At 34.4% G+C, this 22,094-nt stretch overlaps 1 protein-coding gene across 8 annotated transcripts in view; it reads right to left on the bottom strand.

Moving 5' to 3' along the window:
• Positions 1 to 22,094, bottom strand: part of HLTF (helicase like transcription factor) — a 51,330-nt gene that overhangs the window by 28,315 nt on the left and 921 nt on the right. For all 8 annotated transcript variants that reach the window (XM_055321174.1, XM_055321172.1, XM_055321173.1 and 5 more), the window contains exons 2-10: positions 21,144 to 21,351; positions 13,382 to 13,548; positions 11,534 to 11,667; positions 10,888 to 10,985; positions 9,151 to 9,225; positions 8,600 to 8,791; positions 6,031 to 6,126; positions 2,415 to 2,490; positions 1,260 to 1,350 (exon numbers count right to left, since the gene is read on the bottom strand). In XM_055321174.1, coding sequence (XP_055177149.1) covers positions 1,260 to 1,350; positions 2,415 to 2,490; positions 6,031 to 6,126; positions 8,600 to 8,791; positions 9,151 to 9,225; positions 10,888 to 10,985; positions 11,534 to 11,667; positions 13,382 to 13,548; positions 21,144 to 21,351 — 1,137 coding nt within the window. The remainder of the gene's footprint in view (positions 1 to 1,259; positions 1,351 to 2,414; positions 2,491 to 6,030; positions 6,127 to 8,599; positions 8,792 to 9,150; positions 9,226 to 10,887; positions 10,986 to 11,533; positions 11,668 to 13,381; positions 13,549 to 21,143; positions 21,352 to 22,094) is intronic.

Consider the following 22,094-nt stretch of genomic DNA (forward strand, 5'->3'; position numbering starts at 1 on the left):
TTGCTATGTGGCTTCAGGCAACTCACTTAATATTCTTCTCTGCTTCAGTTTCCTCATTTGGAAAACAGGAATAAAAATAAAAATACAATTCACTTCATAGGATAAAATAAGTTACTACATTCAAAGCCCCTAAAATAATGCCTGTTGCACAGTAAACATACATGTAATTAACTATCATATATGTGTTGGTTATTAGTTTTTCCCACATCCTCATTATTATTTCCACATCCTTTAAATCTTATCTGGTCAACCTAACAGTGCAGTGCTATTTCTCAATTCATGGTTACTTCAGTTGTAAGATTGGAGATCTAGATGAGAAACTGAAGAGTCCTGGTTTTATGCTCAGTTTAGATAAGCATTAATAATAGAGAACAATTAGCAAAGTCTTACTTTTGAGATCTTTATTGGACTAGCTAACAGAGACTCAGATTTGAGATCACATCTGCATATATTATGGTAGACAATACAACAAAAAAATCAAGTATTTAGACCTTCTTCTGCAGGTAAATGAAATTTATAAGGTTACAGATTCAAGTTAAGATCAGAGGAGCATTATATATTTTATTCAAATTCTCCCTCTAGGCGATCCCTGGATGGCTCAGTGGTTTAGCACCTGCCTTTGGCCCAGGGTGTGATCCTGGAGTCCGGGGATCAAGTCCCACGTCAGGCTCCTGGCATGGAGCCTGCTTCTCCCTCCTCCTGTGTCTCTGCCTCTCTCTCTCTATCATAAATAATAAATAAATAAATATATATATATATATATATATATATATATAAACAAATTCTCCCTCTAGTATACAATATAATACTTTCCATAAAAAACTTCTTCACGTCTTATTTCTAAAGGTAAAATGACAAAAGCACTGAGATGGGCAAAGAGTGCTTCTATCAAATCATTTAATAGGTGTCAGTTTTCATCTCTTCAAAAATATAAAGAAAACTCTTCTAAAAATCAACAAAAACAAAAAACTTGGGAGCTAGATATTAGTTCCTATGTGAAAGAAATAGAAAAAGTGGAAAAAGGTAAGTGATTATTAAACACTACTAATTCACTTCTTTTATAGATTAACGGTACTTTTCTTCAACTATAAAATAAGAACACCTACTTGCCTAACTCAGTGATTTTGGCAATTTCAAATAACAAAGAATTTGAAAGAACTTTATAACTGAAATAAAATGGTCATATCTCTTTCCTACATATGAGAAAATGGAGAGAGTTTAAACAAACATTACATACAATCAATCTTAACAGAGTTTACCTTTTGGGGCGGGTGCTAGACAATTCTGATTTGGTATACTTTTTCTTTCCCTTGACATCTGAAATACTGGGTTCTCCACTACATCTAGATCCTTTCATTTCAAAAAAAGAGGACAAATACACAGAGTATCAGTAAATTATCTTGACTAGTAATATCCTCCTTAAAACCTTGGTTTTCCAACTTAATAGTTCAACTTTCTTAGTCTCTTCATTCTTGTTCTTTCAATTAGCCAGGTCCTCTCTGCCCACTTACCACAAAGGTCTATTCTATACTCATCCTTTGCCTAGATTCTTAACTCCTCTGACTCCCAGATGATGATCTACTTCACTTCACAAAGAAAATTGAATGCATCTTCTATAAACTCCCATTTTTCCTACCTTTTTTTCCCTTCAACTATTTATATTTTCCATTAACTTTACTTCCTTTGCTTCTGATGCTAACTCACCTATCTTTTCTCTTGATCTCATTGCCCCCACTAAGGCCTACAAGTTCTCTCCATTGTACCTAAAATCTCTTCCAACCCATGGATTTCTTAATGTTCCTCACCCCCTGCAAAAAGCCCCTCAATTCTGCCTTTATCTCCACCTATTCTTCTATTTCTATCTCACACTTAGCAAAATACATAATAGCACACAACTGTTATTTCCAATTCTTGACTTGCTATTCTTATCTTAAAATATTTTCAGTTTTGCTCTGCTCTAATTCTCAAAAATTAATTTAGTGAAGGTCATTAACTGCTAAATCAGCTATATAATCGCTAAATCCAGATACCTCTTTTCATTTCTCCTCTAACTTCAGAATTTGGCTCTAACCTACCTTCCACCCTTATCTGCTGTTGTCCACGCACATTACAATTACCATAAACTACGCTGAGGTCCCAGAACAAAATATCCTTTATGTTGCTATTGTTTTGTTTTTACTTTCCTTTTGTAAACTTTTTTCTCAACCAAAAATGTTCTTCCTCAGCTTTTCTGACTGGTGTAGAACCACCCAATTCCATCATGACCTACTTGATGAAATTTTTCCTACCAGTTCTTATGAGATCCTTAGAAAAGAGAGGTCTTAAAATATATTACAAAGCCAGAATTTGAATTACATCATCAAACTGGAAAAATTTAAATCAAATATGGGGTCATGTTGAAAAGTAAACTTTACCTTTGATTAGTCCATCTGCCTTTTCACTGGCATTGTTTCCTCCAAGTTTCATAGATTGATCGTTAACATTACACTCCTGGATGAAAAGGCATATTTCTTACACAGCACTGTTGTCAGTTTTAAATAAACTTAAAATGCATCCTTTATATTGCTTTACTTTACATAAAAAAGATTACTTAGATTAGTACCCCCATTCTGGAGCAATGGGGGAAGGTGCATTAAGTGAAGAGGAAAAAATAGATTAAAAATTTTTTTCACAGGGAGTTCAAAAGAGAAAACTAGTCGATCTTTATCTGTTCAAAAGGAATACAAATAGCAAAACTCAATTATAAATGGCATATTCATTACTGAAAGAAACACTGAACATGAATTGGAATTTACTTCACCATAAACTTTTAAACCAAGAGTCCCTATTTCAGTAAATAACTTCTCTTTAATGAGGCTGCCAGTGTCATCCTTGTTCTCCAAAATTCTCAGGGTAATAGTACAGGTTCCAGGGTACTTATCATACTCTATTGGGGATTTTCTTGCCAATCCTGACTTCTTTTTTCCCTTTATGTATATCCCTTTGTTTCAAAATGCATCAATGTATACATGAATACCTAAACTTGTATAAAAGTAAAATTTTACGTTTTTGTAAAAATATTTTTAAATGAGTCTAATAGGGAAGGATTCCTCTAATCTTTAATTAACTTGATTCTGTAGATATGAATAACAAATGCCAATTGGGTTGAATTTAATTCTTCCCAATAAAAAAGAAAGGTAAGTGATTTAGTCATACTACAAGAGGACAAAGCAATTTTTGCTGAGATTGGGATAGGACAATTTGATTTTAGTACTAAAAAAATACAATTTGAAACATCCTACAAAACCCTACCAGTTAAGTTTTACTAAAAACATAGGTGAAACAATCCATCTCCTTCTAATGGTAGGAGTCTAAATAAGTTGAAAATTTTAAATGTAACATATCTAAAAATATGTAACTAGAAGGGTTACTGTAGAAAATTAAGTTTTATTTGTATTTTTTTTTTCAGAGCTCAGGATATTTTATTTTAGCCACTGACAAGTATTTACATTATTTAAGATTGCATAGCTATTATTAAATATTTGATACATTATGGTTCAAAGCTACCATCTTTTCATAGTAGTATTACACCATTCTTTCCTTTTTTTTTTTTTTTTTTTTACAAGTTAGGCAAATGATTTTATTTTTTTTCCAGGTTTTCAGTTAGTTAACATAGAGTATAAATATTGGTTTCAGGTATAGAATTTAAGTGATTCATCACTTATACACAATATTCAGTACAAGAAACTGATATTCAAAATGTTTTCCATCAAATGTCCTACCCAGTCTTCTTCAATAACTGGTACGACCATTTATATTAAATAACATGCAAATAAAACCTATTTATCCACATATAAAGGATGTCCATTACATTACTCTTTTGTATTAAGTAACTTTGCTTAGCATGTTTTTTCTTCAGAGTTCAAAAATAAACCTACAGAGTCCAATCTAGCAAGTCATATTACACGCTAATGGAACTTAAATCAATGACATTTCACTCTGTAAGCTTAGAGTAACTAATCTAAACAGTGTAATATTTTTGTTGCAATAAGTTCTTAGCTGGAAATCACATTTTCAGCCTCAATTTCAAAAATGTGACAAACTAGATACATACTAACACCTTCCTACTATGTAACACCTTAAAAGCATTGCTGATTTTGGGGCTGGGGGGGTGTGGGGGGAGGGAAAGCCTTACAGATAATAGATAATTCTTTAAACTGATAGTTGCTACTGAAGCTAGAAATAGTCTTAGGTGATATTCTTCCATTTTAATAACAAAATATAGGGGATGCCTGGAGTGGCTCAGTGGTTGAGCGGTCTGCCTCCCGCTCAGGGCGTGATCCCAGAGTTCCAGGACTGAGTCCCACATCGGGCTCTTTGCGTGGAACCTGCTTCTCCCTCTGCCTGTGTCTCTGCCTCTCTCTCTGCCATGAATAAATAAACAAAATCTTAAAAAAAAAAAATGTAGGAAGAACAGGATGTAAAGCATCAAACTACTCATGGTTAGGAACTGAATCTCAGACATCTAATAAGTTAAGCTCAGTTAAGTTAAAGTACAAAGGAGGGATGCCTGGGTGGCTCAGTGGTTGAGCATTTGCCTTCAGCTCAGGGCATGATCCCAGAGTCCAGGGATCAGATCTCACATCCGGCTCCCATGGAGCCTGCTTCTCCCTCTGCCTTTGTCTCTGCCTCTATCTCTTTCTGTGTCTCTCATGAATAAATAAATAAATAATCTTAAAAAAAAATAGTACAAATAAGGAAATGCAACTAAGATGCAAAAATTAATAAAACAGACTCTCAATAAGCAGTGGCAGTAAACTGATATGCAACCTTTGAAAACTAAAAAATGAGAACAGCAGTACAGAAAAGTCCAAAAAAAAGGTATTTTGCATATGCCTTTTGTTCAGTTATTTCCTACTTTAAGTTCTTTGAAAATTCAGCTGAAAATGAAAATTATTTCATTCTAATACCATTTATTTTTCCCATAAAATGAATTCACTTTTAATTCCTAGAAATCAAGTATATTATATTTATATGCCATATGTAAAAATACATACAAATTAGGTATAATGTCATCATTACTAGGGCATAATTATCACCGTGTATGCATGTATGACTACATTCAGACATACATAAATATGCCTTTCCAAAATGAGGACTCAACTCCATTCACAAATGTATCCCTGGCCTTTTTTTTTCTTTTTAACTAAAAAATATAAAAATAAATATTCTTCAAAAATAGGATTTTGTAGTTGCAAAATATTCAATTTTAAGGCTATATAATAACATTACTGTTACCTTTTTTCTTCATTGCTTTTACCTTATTGAGAGGAGTTTCTTTTCTGCCTTTAAATAATGTGGAGAAAAAGTTTGTAATTTTATCTCTGGAAAAAATGTATTTCTGATAACTTTCTTTCTGTCTCATTTTCTCTCTGTATCTCTTTTTCTTTCTCTTTGTTTTTTTAAACAAATATATTTTTTCAAGTAGGCTCCCTACCCAGTGTGGAGCCCAGCGGTGGGCTTGTACTCAGAACTCTGAGATCAAGACCTAAGCTAGGGATCCCTGGGTGGCGCAGCGGTTTGGCGCCTGCCTTTAGCCCAGGGCGCAATCCTAGAGACCTGGGATCGAATCCCACGTCGGGCTCCTGGTGCATGGAGCCTGCTTCTCCCTCTGCCTATGTCTCTGCCTCTCTCTCTCTCTGTATGTGACTATCATAAATAAATAATTTAAAAAAAAAAAAAAAGACCTAAGCTAAAATCAAGAGTCAGACGCTAAACCACTGAGCCACCCAGGTGCCCCTCTCATGACTTCTTTAGACAGTCTCTCTGAAATGGCAATACTGAGTCACAGATTATAAACGCTTTTAAGATTATTACCCTCAATAATGTAGTACCCCACTTTCGCTCTTAGCAACACATAAGAGAGGCCATTCATCAATTCTCTGAAAACATTGCATACTATCAATATTTTGGCAAATTATTTTTTAATGACAAAATTAAAAGGTTTTATAATGAACCAGAGACTTCAGAGAAAACACACTAATACTTTACCTTCTTCATTTGATTTTTTTTAATTCTTTCAACAGGAAGAGGTTTGCCATCATGGAAGTTGGTAAGAATTACTGCAATGGCTGTCAGAGTTTTGCCCTTTAAAGTATTTTAAAAGACAAATGGTCAGATTCTGAAACCCAATTGACCAGAGAACATTTCAAAACCAATTTTAAAATCAAGTGAGCAAATATCATAGAGCATTCAAGGCCACAGAAGCATACTATTGTATTAAATAATCTATGTATTAATAAAAATATTAAGAAATGCTTTCCCACACTATTACTAAAAATTATTAAATGGTTTACTCCATAAAATACTATAAGCATCCCTGAGAATTGTCATTCTCCTGAAAGACCGCAGTTATTAAGATTTAACTCTAAACTAATAACTTCATTATGAAACTACAACTATTTGCTTGCCATGCAGATCAGAGCTAATTTAAAATGATTAATAATTCGGCATCCACATGAGATAATCATGTTATTATTAAATTTCATTTAAAGATCACTGTAAGACTTAGATATAACTTAATCAATAAAGCATACAGGATATATTTCTTGTGCAGTTTTCTTAAATAGAAACGTAATTTTTCATTACTTTCCATAGCTGAATTTACAATCAGCAACACAGAATAACTCTCTGGCAATTTTAAAACAGTCAAGGCAGCAGTTTCTAAGTGTAGCCCACAGGTGCTAGAGTTTCCCAGGACCCTCTCAGGAGTATATGCAAATTTATTTTCACAATACTGCTAAGACCTTATTTGTGTTGATATCTGTAGTAATGCCACAAAAGGGAATTGTGGGTAAAACTGCTGGTACCTTAACATGAAACAAAGGAGCTGGCACTACATGGTACTAGTGTTCATTATTTTTTTTTGGCTGCCACATACTCACATGGCAAAAAAAAAAAAAAAGCTAGTTTTAAGAATGTTCTAAAAGAATACTCTTGATGAAGCAGTACTACAAGATGGGCAGCACACATACTTTCATTGTACACCAAAATATGAGGATTATCTAGAGAAAAAGTACTTGTGAGGCTGAGGTTACAAGTTCAACTAGCTACTATACATTACCATGCATCATCATTGTTTCATGCATCACTATTTTTACTTGAAAGAATGACCAACAATCAGTTATTTATGACTGAGTGACAGAACAAAGTATGGCTATCTTCAAGGAGAAATAACTGACAGATTGGTTGTAAATTATAAAATCTGAACCTTCAAGCAAAAAATTAGAATGCTGGAAAACTTGTATCTAACACCATGAGCACAGCAGTTTCCCAAAATGTCAATGCCTTTCTAATAAGATCAGCAGTAATACCCCCCAAAAAAAGAACTTTTGATACTATATAGTGAAACGTGTCAACATCTGGCAGATATATGTAACTAACTCAATGAACCAATATTTTCCAAATAAGCAATGTCTGTATAAAATCGCGCATTAGCACAATATCCATTCAATGTGCAAGTTATACCAATGGGTTTTAATCCAAAAGAGTACAGAAAGATCACGGATACCATTTTAAGCTCCCCATTATAACTGTTAGCCTTCAATAAACTAATACATGCTTAATTTTGTTGCTGTATCAAAGAATTATAATATAGTTATCTAAAAAGACCATTAAAATACTCTTCATATTTCACAACTACATACCTGTGAGGTCTAATCTTTATGTACATATATCACAAGACTCAAAAAAAAGCAGTTATGAGAACCCAGAATTCATCTCTGAGGCCAAACATTAAAGAGATTTGCAGGAGATCCCTGGGTGGCTCAGCAGTTTAGCACCTGCTTTCGGCCCAGGGCGTGATCCTGGAGACCCGGGATCAAGTCCCGCATCGGGCTAGCTGCATGGAGCCTGCTTCTCCCTCTGCCTGTGTCTCTGCCTCTCTCTCTCTGTCTCTCATGAATAAATAAATAAAATATTTAAAATAGAGAGAGATTTGCAAGAATGTAAAACAATGCCATTCTTATCAAAATTACTTTTTTGAATAGTCCCTTTTCATTTAAAAACATGTATAACAAGTAATGAGTTTATTAACTATTATTTTTAAATTAATGACTTAAAATTTTTTAACATCTAATACCATAAATATTGATATAACCCACAAACAAAAAATGTTTTGGGATCATCAAAAATTTCTAAGAGTATAAGGGTTACTGAGAAAAAACAGAATAAAAACTGCTGGTGTAAAAATCATAAATGCGTATTTAACACTATATATCACAATATCGTGATAGAACATAAACAATTTCATGTAACACTGTTATCTTCCTCTTTTTTAAAATAAAATCCATGAAAGATAAACCACCTTGAATTTCAAAAGAAAATCGAGAAACACTTGTTTATACATTATTGCTAGTTAATTTAAGGGTACCTTAACCAAATCAGAACAAAAAACAAAGCCTCATTTTAAGTGAAAGACATAGACAAAACTGTTCTATACTTAAAGTAAAATCTAGTCTCACACTGGCACCAATATATTTCTATCTCTACTTCAAAATTACTTTCTATAAAATCATAATTACAAAATAAAATTTTATTAACTCAAGAAAAAAAAAATTACCAAACCCATATCATCAGCTAAAATTCCTCCATGGACATTTTCTGGTCGGTCCTTCTCAGAAAAATTTGTTATCGTGTTATAGTATAAATCATTTCGCTGTTCCCAAAATGGTGGAAGGTCTTTACTGTTTTCCCGTGAAACCATCCAAGCTAGAGCTTGTTTTTGATGTGGAAGCAATGGTGTTTCAATAGCCTATAAAATAAAATAAATGTCTTAAATAGTTAAATAAAACCAGTCTTTTTTCTCCATGCAGATTCTGGAAAACACTTGGATCTTGTGCTAAAAACTATACATATTAACAGCATATTTTAAAATTCCAAATAGTTTTAAATAGAAAATATTGGGGGCACCTGGCTGGCTCAGCCAATTAAGTGTCTAACTCTTGATTTCAGCTCAGGTCATGATCTCAGAGTTGTGGGATCAAGCCCAGCATTAGGCTCAGCACTCAGTCTGCTTGAGATTCTCTCTCTCCCTCTGTCCTTTCCCCCCACTCGCACATGTGCATGCTCTTTTTTTGAAAGTTAAATAAATAGAAAATATTGGCTCAGTACCTCGGCTGGTTCCATTTCATGAGTTTTATCATCTTCTTTTAAATCTTCAAACAATTTGTCAAATTCTGTTTTAAGCTACAACAAATTGCAATAAGAAACATCATGAAACAAACCAATTAAAATAGTTTCACTTAATTCAGAGTTTTCAAATTATTTAATTAAAAGATTTGAATACCAAAAGGTACATAACATATTCTTTGAGAGTTGCCACACTGCTCATTGAAGGCAGAATGAATAAGGGCTTTAGCTCTAAAAGGCAACTAACTGTATTACAATCAAAAGAATACAGAAGAAATAAATCTGGGGTTTGTCACAGCTCTGTCACAAATAAACCTATATAGAACACTGGGCAAGAGACCTATATCTTAATTTTTATAAAATAAAAGGAATTATTTAGATTTAGAGTGTCTCTAAGGTTCCTTCTGCCATTGAAATTCTATGATTCTATTAGCTGTATTCAAAACATTTTTGCACAGGGTGCCTGGGTGTCTCAGTTGTTTAAGTGTCTGCCTTCGGCTCAGGTCATGATCCTGGAGTCCCCAGATTGAGTCCCATGTTGGGCTCCCTCTTCAGCAGGGAGTCTGCCTCTCCCTCTCCCTCTTGTGTTCTCCCTGCTTGTGTTCTCTCTCTGGCTCAATCTTTCTCAAATAAATAAAATCTTTAAAAAAGAAAAAATCTGGCAGATCCTTCAAGGTACACTGGACTTTTATTATGTCAACGACATTTCACTTCTATTACTGCAAGCAATCTGCTACGTGATACAAAATATCAAGAAATGCTTTTAATCTTACATTAATTTAGTTGGTTCTTTAAACCTGATTTAGTGTGATTTTATAACAATACGTATTATGCGTTATGATTACTTTTATAAATCAGCACAAAAATACATAGTAGTAGCCAGAAGAAATCAGACCAAATCAAAAGTTATAGAGGTAACCTGGGGTTTACCCACCAGACTAGGCCCAAGCCGTACTAATAAGCAGGTAAAATATGGTTAACTACAATTAGAAGACAAAAAAGCTAACAGATGGGTAAAGACAAAAAAAATTTTGATGTCATTTATATACTGATCTCCATTAATTTATTTTATATCCTTTTTTTTCCCAAATTAACTCAGCCTAACAGTATCTTAGATTATAAATAAGACAAAGTAAGAATTACACTAATACCTACAATTTGGAATTTTTTTTTTGCATTCCAGTTGCAACTTTACTGAAACAAAGAGTAAGTTTCAAGTTTCAATTTTTTAAGAATATTTGGACATTAAAAAAATTTAAATAATACAATAACATACTAAAACTTCCCATGCATATACAACAATGCAAGTGTTTTAATATATGTATGAATGTGTACGTATTCCGTATCACATAAAAGTTTTTAATATAAGGGCACCTGGGTGCCTCAGTCAGTTAAGCATCTGCCTTCCGCTCAGGTCGTGATCTCAAGGGTTTTGGGATTGAGCCCTATGTCAGGTTTCCTGCTCAGTGAAAAGTCTGCTTCTCTTTCTCCCTCTGACCTGGCTCCCTGCTCGTGCTCTTCTCGCTTGCTCTCTTTCAAATAAAATGTCAAAAAAAAAAGTTTTTAATATATATTCTATTTATTCAATATCATGTTTTATAACTTAATACATCTAAAGATCACAAATGCTAGCACATACATATTTATTGTATTCTTTTTAAACATCAACCTTCAACATTTAAAATTCACTTTTAAATTACAAAGTAAAAAAGAAGCAACCTGTTCAGTTGTCATCTGTACTGCAGCATGAACTGGCATACTATAGCTTGGTCCAGCTCTTCCAGAGCCCCAACTACTTTCTAAACTGAATCCTAAAGCTGTAATTTACAAAATGAAAAGAATAAAATCACCAAGTGAATTATCTTTTAGTAAGTAACTTTTAAAACTTGTGTTCTAAGTATATTTAAAAGATTTTTTTTAAAAACTAAAAATCATTAAAATAATTCCACATTATTTGAACAAACTATTGCCAAATAAATACTTCATTTCCTATTGGGAGTTTCTTTTTGTCTATGATCTATCAAAGATGATGTTTAAAATATGGGATTTCCAAAAAAAAAAAAAATAAAATAAATAAAATAAAATATGGGATTTCCAGATATTATCATTGGGGAAAATATAGGACCTCTTAGTATATATGTGGGCATGTGCATGCTCTCACATACACCCCCTCCCTCCTATGAATCCATAATTACTTCAAAATAGAGAAAAAAAATTCAGGGATCTCCTTAAAAAGATTCCTAAGAAAAGTCACAACTCAGAGCCTTCAACACAAATTAGTTTAGCCAAACAAACTCTAATTATTTCTCAAGAGAAGGAATGTTTTACAGTATGAAAATAATAGGAGCTTAAACCCTAAACTTACTTTTTGGTGTAGGACCCAATTTAAATCCATGTTTCTTCAACTGATCTAAAACCGCTTTTCTATTTTCTTCTTTTCCCCAAAAAGTCATATGGAGGGGCATGGTAAAAGCATTGTTTGCACCAAAAGGAACAACTCTATTATATTTAAGAAGAGAAAAAAAGAAAAGACAGACAAAATTAGAACTTATTTTTTACTTCCATTAAGAATGTGACTACTGGGGACCCCTGGTGGCGCAGCGGTTTGGCGCCTGCCTTTGGCCCAGGGCATGATCCTGGAGACCCGGGATCGAATCCCACATTGGGCTCCCGGTGCATGGAGCCTGCTTCTCCCTCTGCCTATGTCTCTGCCTCTCTCTCTCTCTCTCTCTGTGTGCCTATCATAAATAAAAAAATAAAAAATTAAAAAAAAAAAAGAATGTGACTTAAATATTTTAAGCATCTCACTCAAATTTTGCAAGGAAGTGAAATAAAAAGGAATATTTGGGCAAACTATAAAGACAGAAAAAGTTTAAGAAATAGGATTACCAAGTTTCTGTTCCTCTGTTTCTGAAATAGAAAGCCAGAAGAAACTGAAAAAATGAAATAAAGCAGGATAGCTTATAACTGAGATTATAAGATAGGTACTATAGTAAGTTTAACTGAAAGGGTAAAGCTTTCACGGACAGAACGACTGAGGGTAGCAACCTATTCTGGGAGAATAGGAAATGACTTGCAAGAACTACATCTGACCCTTGAACATGGGGTTTAGGGACACTGACCTCCTGTGCTATCAAAAATCCACATGTAACTCTTGACACCCTAAAAAGTTAACTACTAATAGACTATTGTTAACCAGAAGCCTTACCATTAACATAGTCAATTAACATATTTTGTAGGTTCTATGCATGATAAGACTGTGTTCTTAAAGTAAGCTAAAGAAAACATTAACAAAATCATAAAGAACACAATACATTCACAGTACTGTACTACATTTATTTTAAAAATTTGCATTTAAGTGATCCTGTGCAGGTCAAACCCCTGTTGTTCAAGGGTTAATTGTATTTTTGATCCAGGATTCACTGAAAATTTCTCAATATTCAAAATATTCAAAAAATTTAATGAATTTAATGAATGGAGAAAACAAGTGAGAAAACATTACCGAGCATTTATCATCTAACTTACCTTTTCATATCCCAAACATTCCATACCTAAATTGAGATCACAGACTAAATGCCTAAAAGGTTACCAAGAAAAGGTAACCAAGGAGGGCTGGGAGTTTTAAAGAAGGAAGGGGTGGTACAACTGGGAGAGTGTATAATCTGCCTAAAACAGCAGCTGCTATTCTGCTCCAATCAACTGATGTTCTGTGAACATGAAGGTCAGATCTTCTATTCGTCAAGAGAAATCTTCATAAATAAGTTTTACATTAGGGAAAAAATTAACCTGTATAAAATGCAGAATATCCACATAATTCAATATTGGAAATAAACGAGAAATTATAAAAAACTGTATAGGTAAATTGAAACTCACCTACATATGATCACAGGCTGCTAGTATACAACCTCTGATTTAAATAAACATGTCCAAACTCCCAAATCTATGCACTAAAAGGCTTGGGCAGATGGTGGGGACTTCCTAATATTTGAACAAAAGCCTCTTTTTTCTCCGTGGTAATAATTTAATAGGAAAGTGAGAGAATAGTTGTTTCATGGCTGCGGCAGTACAGGCAGATGGGAAAAGAATTAACACATTTACTGACCACATACTAAAGACATAGTGATAAAAGTTGTCAGGGCAACTATATAGCCTCTTAACAAATTCAAAGATCACAACTTATAATTATTAAAACTAAACTGTGAAAGTACATTACCCTTCAATCTGTGCCAATTTGTTGTCCATGATATAGGCCAAAGCAGCTGCAAGGTCTTTCTTTAAATGGCCAACCTGATTTCCATTCACATTGTTTACTTTAATTGCATTCTTATCATAGGGGTTATTAGGCTCTCGTTGTAATGCAACCATTTCATTATTATTAACCTAATAAAATAATAAACAGATAATATAAGTAATAAACATACAATAATAGCTTTCTTCATTAAACTCTATCTGGGCTTTCCATTAATTTTTTAATGCTTACTTAGTAACACCATACAGGAAATGTATATTTTCTTAGACTTATATTTGCTTAGTGATATAATAAATATATTTTATCATGATTTCTCACAATGTTTTTAACTTACAATCACTGAGAAGTTAACAAACCCTTGGTATCTGAAAGATACAATCAAAACTAAATAAAAGATTCACACTAAAATTTTCAGTATCATGATTTCAGAAAACAGGTAATCTTTATTGAGTGCTTATTATATGCTATTGTTCTAACTACATTACATAGATTTGACTTTTTAAATCCACACAACTCTATTCGTAGGTACTATCATTACCCCCATTTTACTGATGAAGACACTAGACCACAGAAAAGTTAAGGAACTTGCCCAAGGTCATAAAGCTAGTAAGTAGCAGAGCTAGAATTTAAATCTAGGCAGTCTGGTTTCCTAAGTCTGATTTCTCCAGACTCTAAAAGAAGAAAAAGATGTAAGTTAGAATGGACTGGATGAGAAAATATATCCAGCCTTCCACTCATGCCATTTTGATTCTGATTAAAATTTGCCTTTGGGCAACATCACTGAAAATAGAAAAGGACTTCTGAAAATTCCATCTTCCATAATGGCAATGAAAAAAATGGCAGAAATTGTCAGAATCAACCTTTCCAGACATCTGGAAACTAACCAAAGGACTGCAGAAACCTGGAAGGTGTTAATTCAAGAAAAACAGCTCAAAGTAGTACCCTAGTGCCATCTCCAGCTCCCAAACTGCGTGATAGCCTTTAAAAGTAACCTGTTAAAATTCGTGGTGCAGTCTAGTAGTCACCAGAGGGAAGAGAATGGAATAATAATAATCTTTCAAAGATTCACAACTCTATTGGTAGGTACTACAAAGAATTGTCATTATTTGACCTGTATGATGGTTCTCCAGAAGATTCCCACTTGCAAAAGGATTTCTATTTGATCTCTGAGCTCATAAAAAACATTCTCCCTTGGGTGTTTGTCAGAAACAATTTTATAGGGAGCGGGTAATAGCTAGAACAAACAATACAATAACCGGAAGGATTAAAAGAAAGGCTGGGGACTACTAAGAATGTCCATCTGAACTTTGAAAAGCTCCAATGTATTTCTGGGGATGCAGAAGGCCATATGCAAGCAGATGGCTGTACGTATGCCTGGGATGTGCATACAATCAGGAAAAGACCTAAGAAGACTCTAAGCGCTCACCTCTGGCTAAACTTGAGGGCTCTGAATAAGCAGGACATGAAGGTTAAGGAAGAGTTGTCAACTGAAGAAGTGCCCCATTTGGGCATACAGATCCCCTCAGTAAAGACCGATAGATTTTCGGTTCTGGTATACCAGAGGCTGACCATGAAGCTAATCAAGTCTAAGACATCAGTAGATTTTATAGGGTTAATTCAGAAAACTCACTAAATAAGCAACAAATACCAAAATCAGCAACAACAACCAACCCTGGAGAGAGAGAAGACTCTAATTTTTACAGTTGTCACATTATTTAAAAAGTCTACTTTTCAACAACAAAAAAGAGACACGTGAAGAAATGAGAAGGTATGATATGGTTCACTCTCAGGAAAGCTATCAACTGTCCCCAGATGCTTAACCTACTAGGAAAAAAAATTAAATTTTAAGTATGTTCAAAAACCTAAAGCAAACCACATCTAAAAAAACTAAAGGAAAGCACAAAAATTACGTCTTACCACAAAGTCTGCTGTCAAGAAGTACAATAAAGTAAAAAAAAAAAAAAAATCACTAGAGAGGCTCAAGAGCAGATATGTAGAGGTAGAACAATCAATGAAGTTGAAAATGAGTCTGAGAACAATTTTAGAGTCTGAGGAATAGAAAGAAAAAAAATAAAGAAACATGAACAGGCCTATGGAACAACAGCAGCCGTATCTAACATATACATCAGTCTCAATAGCTGAAAACTCCCCAAATTTGATGAAAAACATTAATCTGCCTATCTTAGAAACTCAACAAACTCTAAATAAACTAAACTTAAAAGATACCTAAACCCAGACACATTATAATCGAGCTGTAGAAAAAAATCTTGAAACCAGCAAGAGGAGCAATTCATTATTTATTGGAAGATCCTCAAGAAGATTAACATCTGATTTCTCATTAGAAAGCAGAGGCCAGAAGATAGTGGAATAACTTTTCAAAGTGCTTCAAAAAAACTAAAGCCAAGAATTCTGTATCTGATAAAACTATTCTTCAAAAGTATAGGAGAAATTAAGACATTCTAGTTAAACAAAAACTGAGAAATCACCACCAATAGACCTGTCCTACTAGAAATATTAAAGAAAGACCTACAGGCTGAAATCAGAGTACTAGACAATAATTTGAATCTACACAAAGAAATAAAGACTACAGGTAAAGGTAATTAGGTAAATACAATTTTTTTGGTTGTTTAACTTTTTTCTCCTACCTGATTTTAAAGTGCATGAAAGTTATATATCTGTGTTGATGAGCATAAATTATACATAAAAATCTAATTTGTATGTTAACAACAAAGGAATGGAAGAGGGAAATGGATCTACAAGCAAAATTTTTGTATACTATTGAAATTAAATTGGCATGAATCCAAACTAGATTCTTATGAATTAAGATATTAATTGTAAAAAAAAAAAAAGATATTAATTGTAATTCCCCAGAGCAACTCAAAGTATATAGAATAAGAAAGGAGGAAATTAAAATGGTGCACTACAATATATTAACATAAAAGATGGCAATAATGAAGGCTAGACCCAAGGGCCATGTATTGCATAGATCCATTCATATGCAATGTGTAGAGTAAGCATGATCTACAGCAACAGCAAATAAATGAGTAGATAGCAGGGACTGAGGAGAGAGTGGAATGGGGAGTGATTTCTAATGCATACAGGGTTCTTTCCAGAACTAGACAGTGTGGATGGTTGTACAACCTTGTGAATAAAAACCACTCACTTTTAAAATGGTGAATTTTACGGCAGTGAATGATCACTTTAATTGCCTGAAAACGACAAAGGAATGCTGCTTCAAACCACTACCAGCATCCATCTACTGATTCTCAAGAGACAATAGTCTGAACAATTAGAAATTCAGACAGATATTCCTCTCTAGCCCTCTGTTCTCTCCCAGCCCAAATCTCTCTACCAATGCCTATAAGTACGATCTTTTTTTAAACCAGATTATGCAAATCCCAGGAAACACACAACCCCTCAAAAGGCAAAAAAAAACCCTGGTATTTGTTGAACATTTCATCTTAAACAAGAAAATTAGATAATTTTCCTTTACTGTAATAAATTATCACTTATTAAAATTAGATAACTGTCACTACTAATAACTAATTACTATAAATAGTAGAGTAGAAAGTAATTAATGATAGTGGAATTTAAAATAGAATATAGGCGAAAATGCTGGAGACCATAAAAAACAAAGAAAACAAGGTCCAAGCATCAAGACAAAAAAGGACAGATTTTTAAAAAAATTAAAACAAAGAAAAGAGAATTACAATTAATTATAACTGTATTGTTAGAAAAGGAAAGAAATAATCTACTTTATTATAAAATACTGTGTCAATAAATAAAAAATTTAACCATAAGCTTATCAAAAACACATTAAAAACTTAAAAATTAGGAACGCCTGGGTGGCTCAGCGGTTGAGCGTCTGCCTTTGGCTCAGGGCATGATCCCAGGATCTGGGATCAAGTCCCACATCGGGCTCTCTGCATGGAGCCTGCTTCTCCCTCTGCCTGTGTCTCTGCCTCTCTCTGTGTGTCTCTCATGAATTTAAAAAAAAAAAAAAACTTAAAAATTATCAATGCCTGGGGCACCTGGATGGCTCAGTCAGCTTGAGTCATGATCCCAGGGTCCTGGGAGCAAGCCCCATATGGGGCTCCCTGCACCATGGGGAGTCTGCTTCTCCCTCTCCCTACCCCTCCCCCTGCCTGTGCTTTCTTTCTCGGTCAAACAAAAAAAAAGTGTGCAAAGATAAATACTTCAATTTTTCTTATACCTTCATAATAGTGATCAAACCCAAAATGTTCATCAGTATGGGAACTAAAAGTACAATATAGATTTGTACAGACATGAAAAAATATTCCTAATAATTTACTAGGAGAAAGAAAGGGTGGTCACTATTAACAGACATAACATGATCTCATTTTTTTTTTTATATTTACTTATGATAGTCACAGAGAGAGAGAGAGGCAGAGACACAGGCAGAGGGAGAAGCAGGCTCCATGCACAGGAAGCCCGATGTGGGATTCGATCCCGGGTCTCCAGGATCGCGCCCTGGGCCAAAGGCAGGCGCCAAACTGCTGCGCCACCCAGGGATCCCCCATGATCTCATTTTTCTAATACATAATATGACTTCAATTTACATGCATACGTTCATAGCGTAAAGTGTGAAAAAATAAAATGACTATGGGTGAAAGGTGGTAAACTACAGGGAAATTTAATGTTTTTTCTTTTAGCCATTTAAAAATAATGAATACGTATTACTTATAAAATAAATAACACATATTTTGAAATATAAGAAAGTTTAGTGGTGATTACTTTTAACCAGTTCACTATATTTTTATTATTAGCTTACCAGTGTCACAGAAATTATTCTAAGCTCAACAAATAGTAATGTTCTAAGATCAGACACCATGATTTAGTATTTCACACTGGTGTAAAATAATTTATAAAACAATCTAAGTTTTGAAGAAATAGCACAAATCAGAAATAGGAAAGCTCAGAGATAGAGAACTAAAGAAGAAATGGATGTGAGATAAGAACTGACAGATTTAGGAAAAAATTAGAAATGAGAAACTATTTCAGAATTAAAAACTAAAGTAGAAAGAACACAAGAGTGCACAGGCCTTGTGGAAAACACGGTAAAGGAAATAAATGATGAAAAATTAAAAGTGAAAAAATATGATAAAAAGGATTTTAGACAAAATAATAGGCATATACACAGGCATATATTTATGCAGAGGAGATCTAATACCATTGATGGTAGAATGAAGTCCCTGAAAAACAAAACAAAGCATTCAAAACCGTTAACAAAAAAATTTTATGCTATAGATGAAAACGAAGTTACAGGGCAATCATAAGACATACACTAATAAACTACTAGACTTTCAAGATAAGAAAAACTACCCTTTAGTTAGCAAAAATTTAGTTGGCAAAAATTCCCAATTCACTTATACGGGAGGAAAATCATATTGTCATCAGAATTTTCACCAATATTTTATGCAACATCTAAATATCATGAAGAGAAAATATGGGTCAAGGACTTTATATTCAGGTAAACTGTCCTTTAATATAAATATCACAATTAGAAGCATGAAGGAAAAAAAAAAAAGAAGCATGAAGAAACTCAGGAAATCTTGTTCTTTCCTAAGAAATCTCCTAGACAAATACAAAATAATATTAAGAAAATATAGGAGGGGTGCCTGGGTGGGGTGGCTCAGTCAGTTAAGTGTCCAACTCTTGATATAGGCTCAGGTCATGATCTCAGGGTCCTGAGATCCAGACCCTTGTTTAGGCTCCACAGTAGAGCCTTCTTAAGATTCTCTCTTCCTCTCCTTCTGCCCCTCCCCCCTCATGCTCTGGCTTGCTCTCAAAAAAAAAAAAGATAAAAACACTTTTTTTTAAGGTGACTTTTTTTTAAGATTTTATTTATTTATTTATTCATGAAAGACACTGAGAAGAGAGAGGCAGAGACACAGGCAGAGTGAGAAGCAGGCTCCATGCAGGGAGCCTAATGTGGGACTCGATCCTGGGACTCCAGGATCATGCCCTGGGCAGAAGGCAGGTGCTAAACCACTGAGCCACCCAGGGATCCCATAAAAACACATTTTTAAACAATCAAGAAAAATGATTATGGATAGTTATTGGGTATAATAAGGAATTACTAATTTTGATGAGTATGACAAAGTCTGAATTATTTTAGAGATACATACTGAATTATATGGATGTAAACTGATATGGTAGAGATTCTTTTGTACTAAAGGACAAATGTATGAAAAATTTCTTAAATGCTGAATCATAGGTATATGGGAGTCTATTATATTATTCTACTTTTTTGCATGCTTAAAATATTTCCTTTTTTAATAATAAATTTATTTTTTATTGGTGTTCAATTTGCCAACATACAGAATAACACCCAGTATTAAAATATTTCCTAATAGGGCAGCCCGGGTGGCTCAGCGGTTTAGCACTGCCTTCCGCCCAGGGCCTGATCCTGGAGACCCGGGATCGAGTCCTGCATCAAGCTCCCTGCATGGAGCCTGCTTCTCCTTCTGCCTATGTCTCAGCCTCTCTCTCTCTGTCTCTCATTAATAGAAAAATAAAATCTTAAAAAAATAAAATATTTCATAATAAGTTAAAGAATAAAACTAGTGATATGTGATCCAAATAACATAGAAACATACTACATAACCGTAACAAAGACAACTTCTCATCAGATATAAAGTCATATACTGTCTCCGTCTCTCACACATACACACAATGCAAATAAAGATACAGAAAGACAGGGAGAAAAACTGGGAGACAGTCTTCCTACAGAAAGGGGGAAAAAGGGATCCCTGGGTGGCGCAGTGGTTTGGCGCCTGCCTTTGGCCCAGGGCGTGATCCTGGAGACCCGGGATCGAATCCCACGTCGGGCTCCCAGTGCATGGAGCCTGCTTCTCCCTCTGCCTATGTCTCTGCCTCTCTCTCTCTCTCTCTCTCTCTCTCTGTGACTATCATAAATAAATAAATAAATAAATAAATAAATAAATAAATAAATAAATAAATAAATAAATAAATAAAATTAAAAAAAAAAAAAGAAAGGGGGAAAAAGACTAAAAAATAGACAATTCCCTTATCTGGTAGGAATCAATCCTCCTCAATTAAAAATATTAAAACACAGAAATGTGCTATGGGACAGAAGAGGAAAAAGCAAAGAACATTCTACAAATGTAACCCTAGTATCTGCTTTTTGAGCCAATCATCTAACCTTATCAAGCTTCAATTCTTCAGTTATAGAAAAGGGATAATAGGGATCCCTGGGTGGCGCAGTGGTTTGGCGCCTGCCTTTGGCACAGGGAGTGATCCTGGAGACCCGGGATCAAATCCCACGTCGGGCTCCCGGTGCATGGAGCCTGCTTCTCCCTCTGCCTATGTCTCTGCCTCTCTGTCTCTCTCTCTGTGTGACTATCATAAATTAAACAAAAAAAAAAAAAATCCAAGACAATTAAAAAAAAAAAAAAAAGAAAAAGAAAAGGGATAATAGATGTCCTGTCTACTTTAGAGTCATTATAGCTATCAAATGAAACCATACAGGAAAAATTGCTTTTTACATTACAAGCAGGATACACAAACACACACACACACACACACACACACACAAACCCACTAGTCAATAAATATTTACCTCCCACCCAGATACATTCTAATTCCTTAAAATAAGTATTAATTGTACATATCACTTTCTCACTCTTATCTTCTGGGTTAATACTATAAATATATTTCAATTGATTATCTAAGTCATACTCACTACTCCTGTGTAATAGCGTAGTCCAACTACATGGCCTCTCAAAGTTCCAAATAAAATTGAATCTAGCTCTTCATCACTTGTTAGGAAATCGTCTGGAGGTATAATATCTTGGAACTCAAAACGGGGAAAGAAAGTTGGATATGAGAGGCGTGGAAAATTTCCATGGGCTCCATATTGGACAGTCTGCAAGTACTTCCAAACAGGATCTCTATTAAAAAAAAAAAAAAAAAAAAAAAAGAGAGAGAGAGAAAGCACAAAAAAATGATACAATATTTAACCAAAGATCATATTATAGTCATAGGCCGCTTGTTTTTCTCATTTTATCTCATGTTAAATTTTTGGTTGTAACTGCTGTATAAAGAGTGTGTGGGACGCCGGGGTGGCTCAGCGGTGGAGCGTCAGCCTTCCACCCAGGGCGTGACCCCGGGATCCCGGGATCGAGTCCCACATCGGGCTCTCTGCGTGGAGCCTGCTTCTCCCTCTGCCTGTATCTCTGCCCCTCTCCCTCTCTCTTATGAATAAATAAAATCCTAAAAAGAAAAAAAAAAAAAAGATTGAGCGCGTTACTATGCGTAAAGCAGGGACTGGAGCGAGCAGGGAAGGCCGCCAGGAACCCTACCTGCTCAGCGATGCCTCTTCTACCCACCCAGTATTTCAAAAACGAAAACTCCCAACAAGGGTTCACAGATCTATTTCCTCGTGATGATCATCTATTGAAACCGAAATGTATACGAGGTCTCTGACTCTTAACCACACACCAAACGCCGGTTTAAAAAAAAAAAAAAAAAAAAAAACCAACAACGAACCAGAAACAACTTGCAAATGTGGGACTGTTATTACATGTGACGCCATTTACACGGTGACAGAGACTGCATCCAGCATCCGCTATTTTAATTCTCTCCAAACAAAAATAATAATAATAAAATAATAATAATAATAATAATAATTCTC

The sequence above is a fragment of the Nyctereutes procyonoides genome, unplaced genomic scaffold (genome assembly GCF_905146905.1).
Source record: "Nyctereutes procyonoides isolate TBG_1078 unplaced genomic scaffold, NYPRO_anot_genome, whole genome shotgun sequence".
In the NCBI taxonomy this organism is placed as follows: Eukaryota; Metazoa; Chordata; class Mammalia; order Carnivora; family Canidae; genus Nyctereutes; species Nyctereutes procyonoides.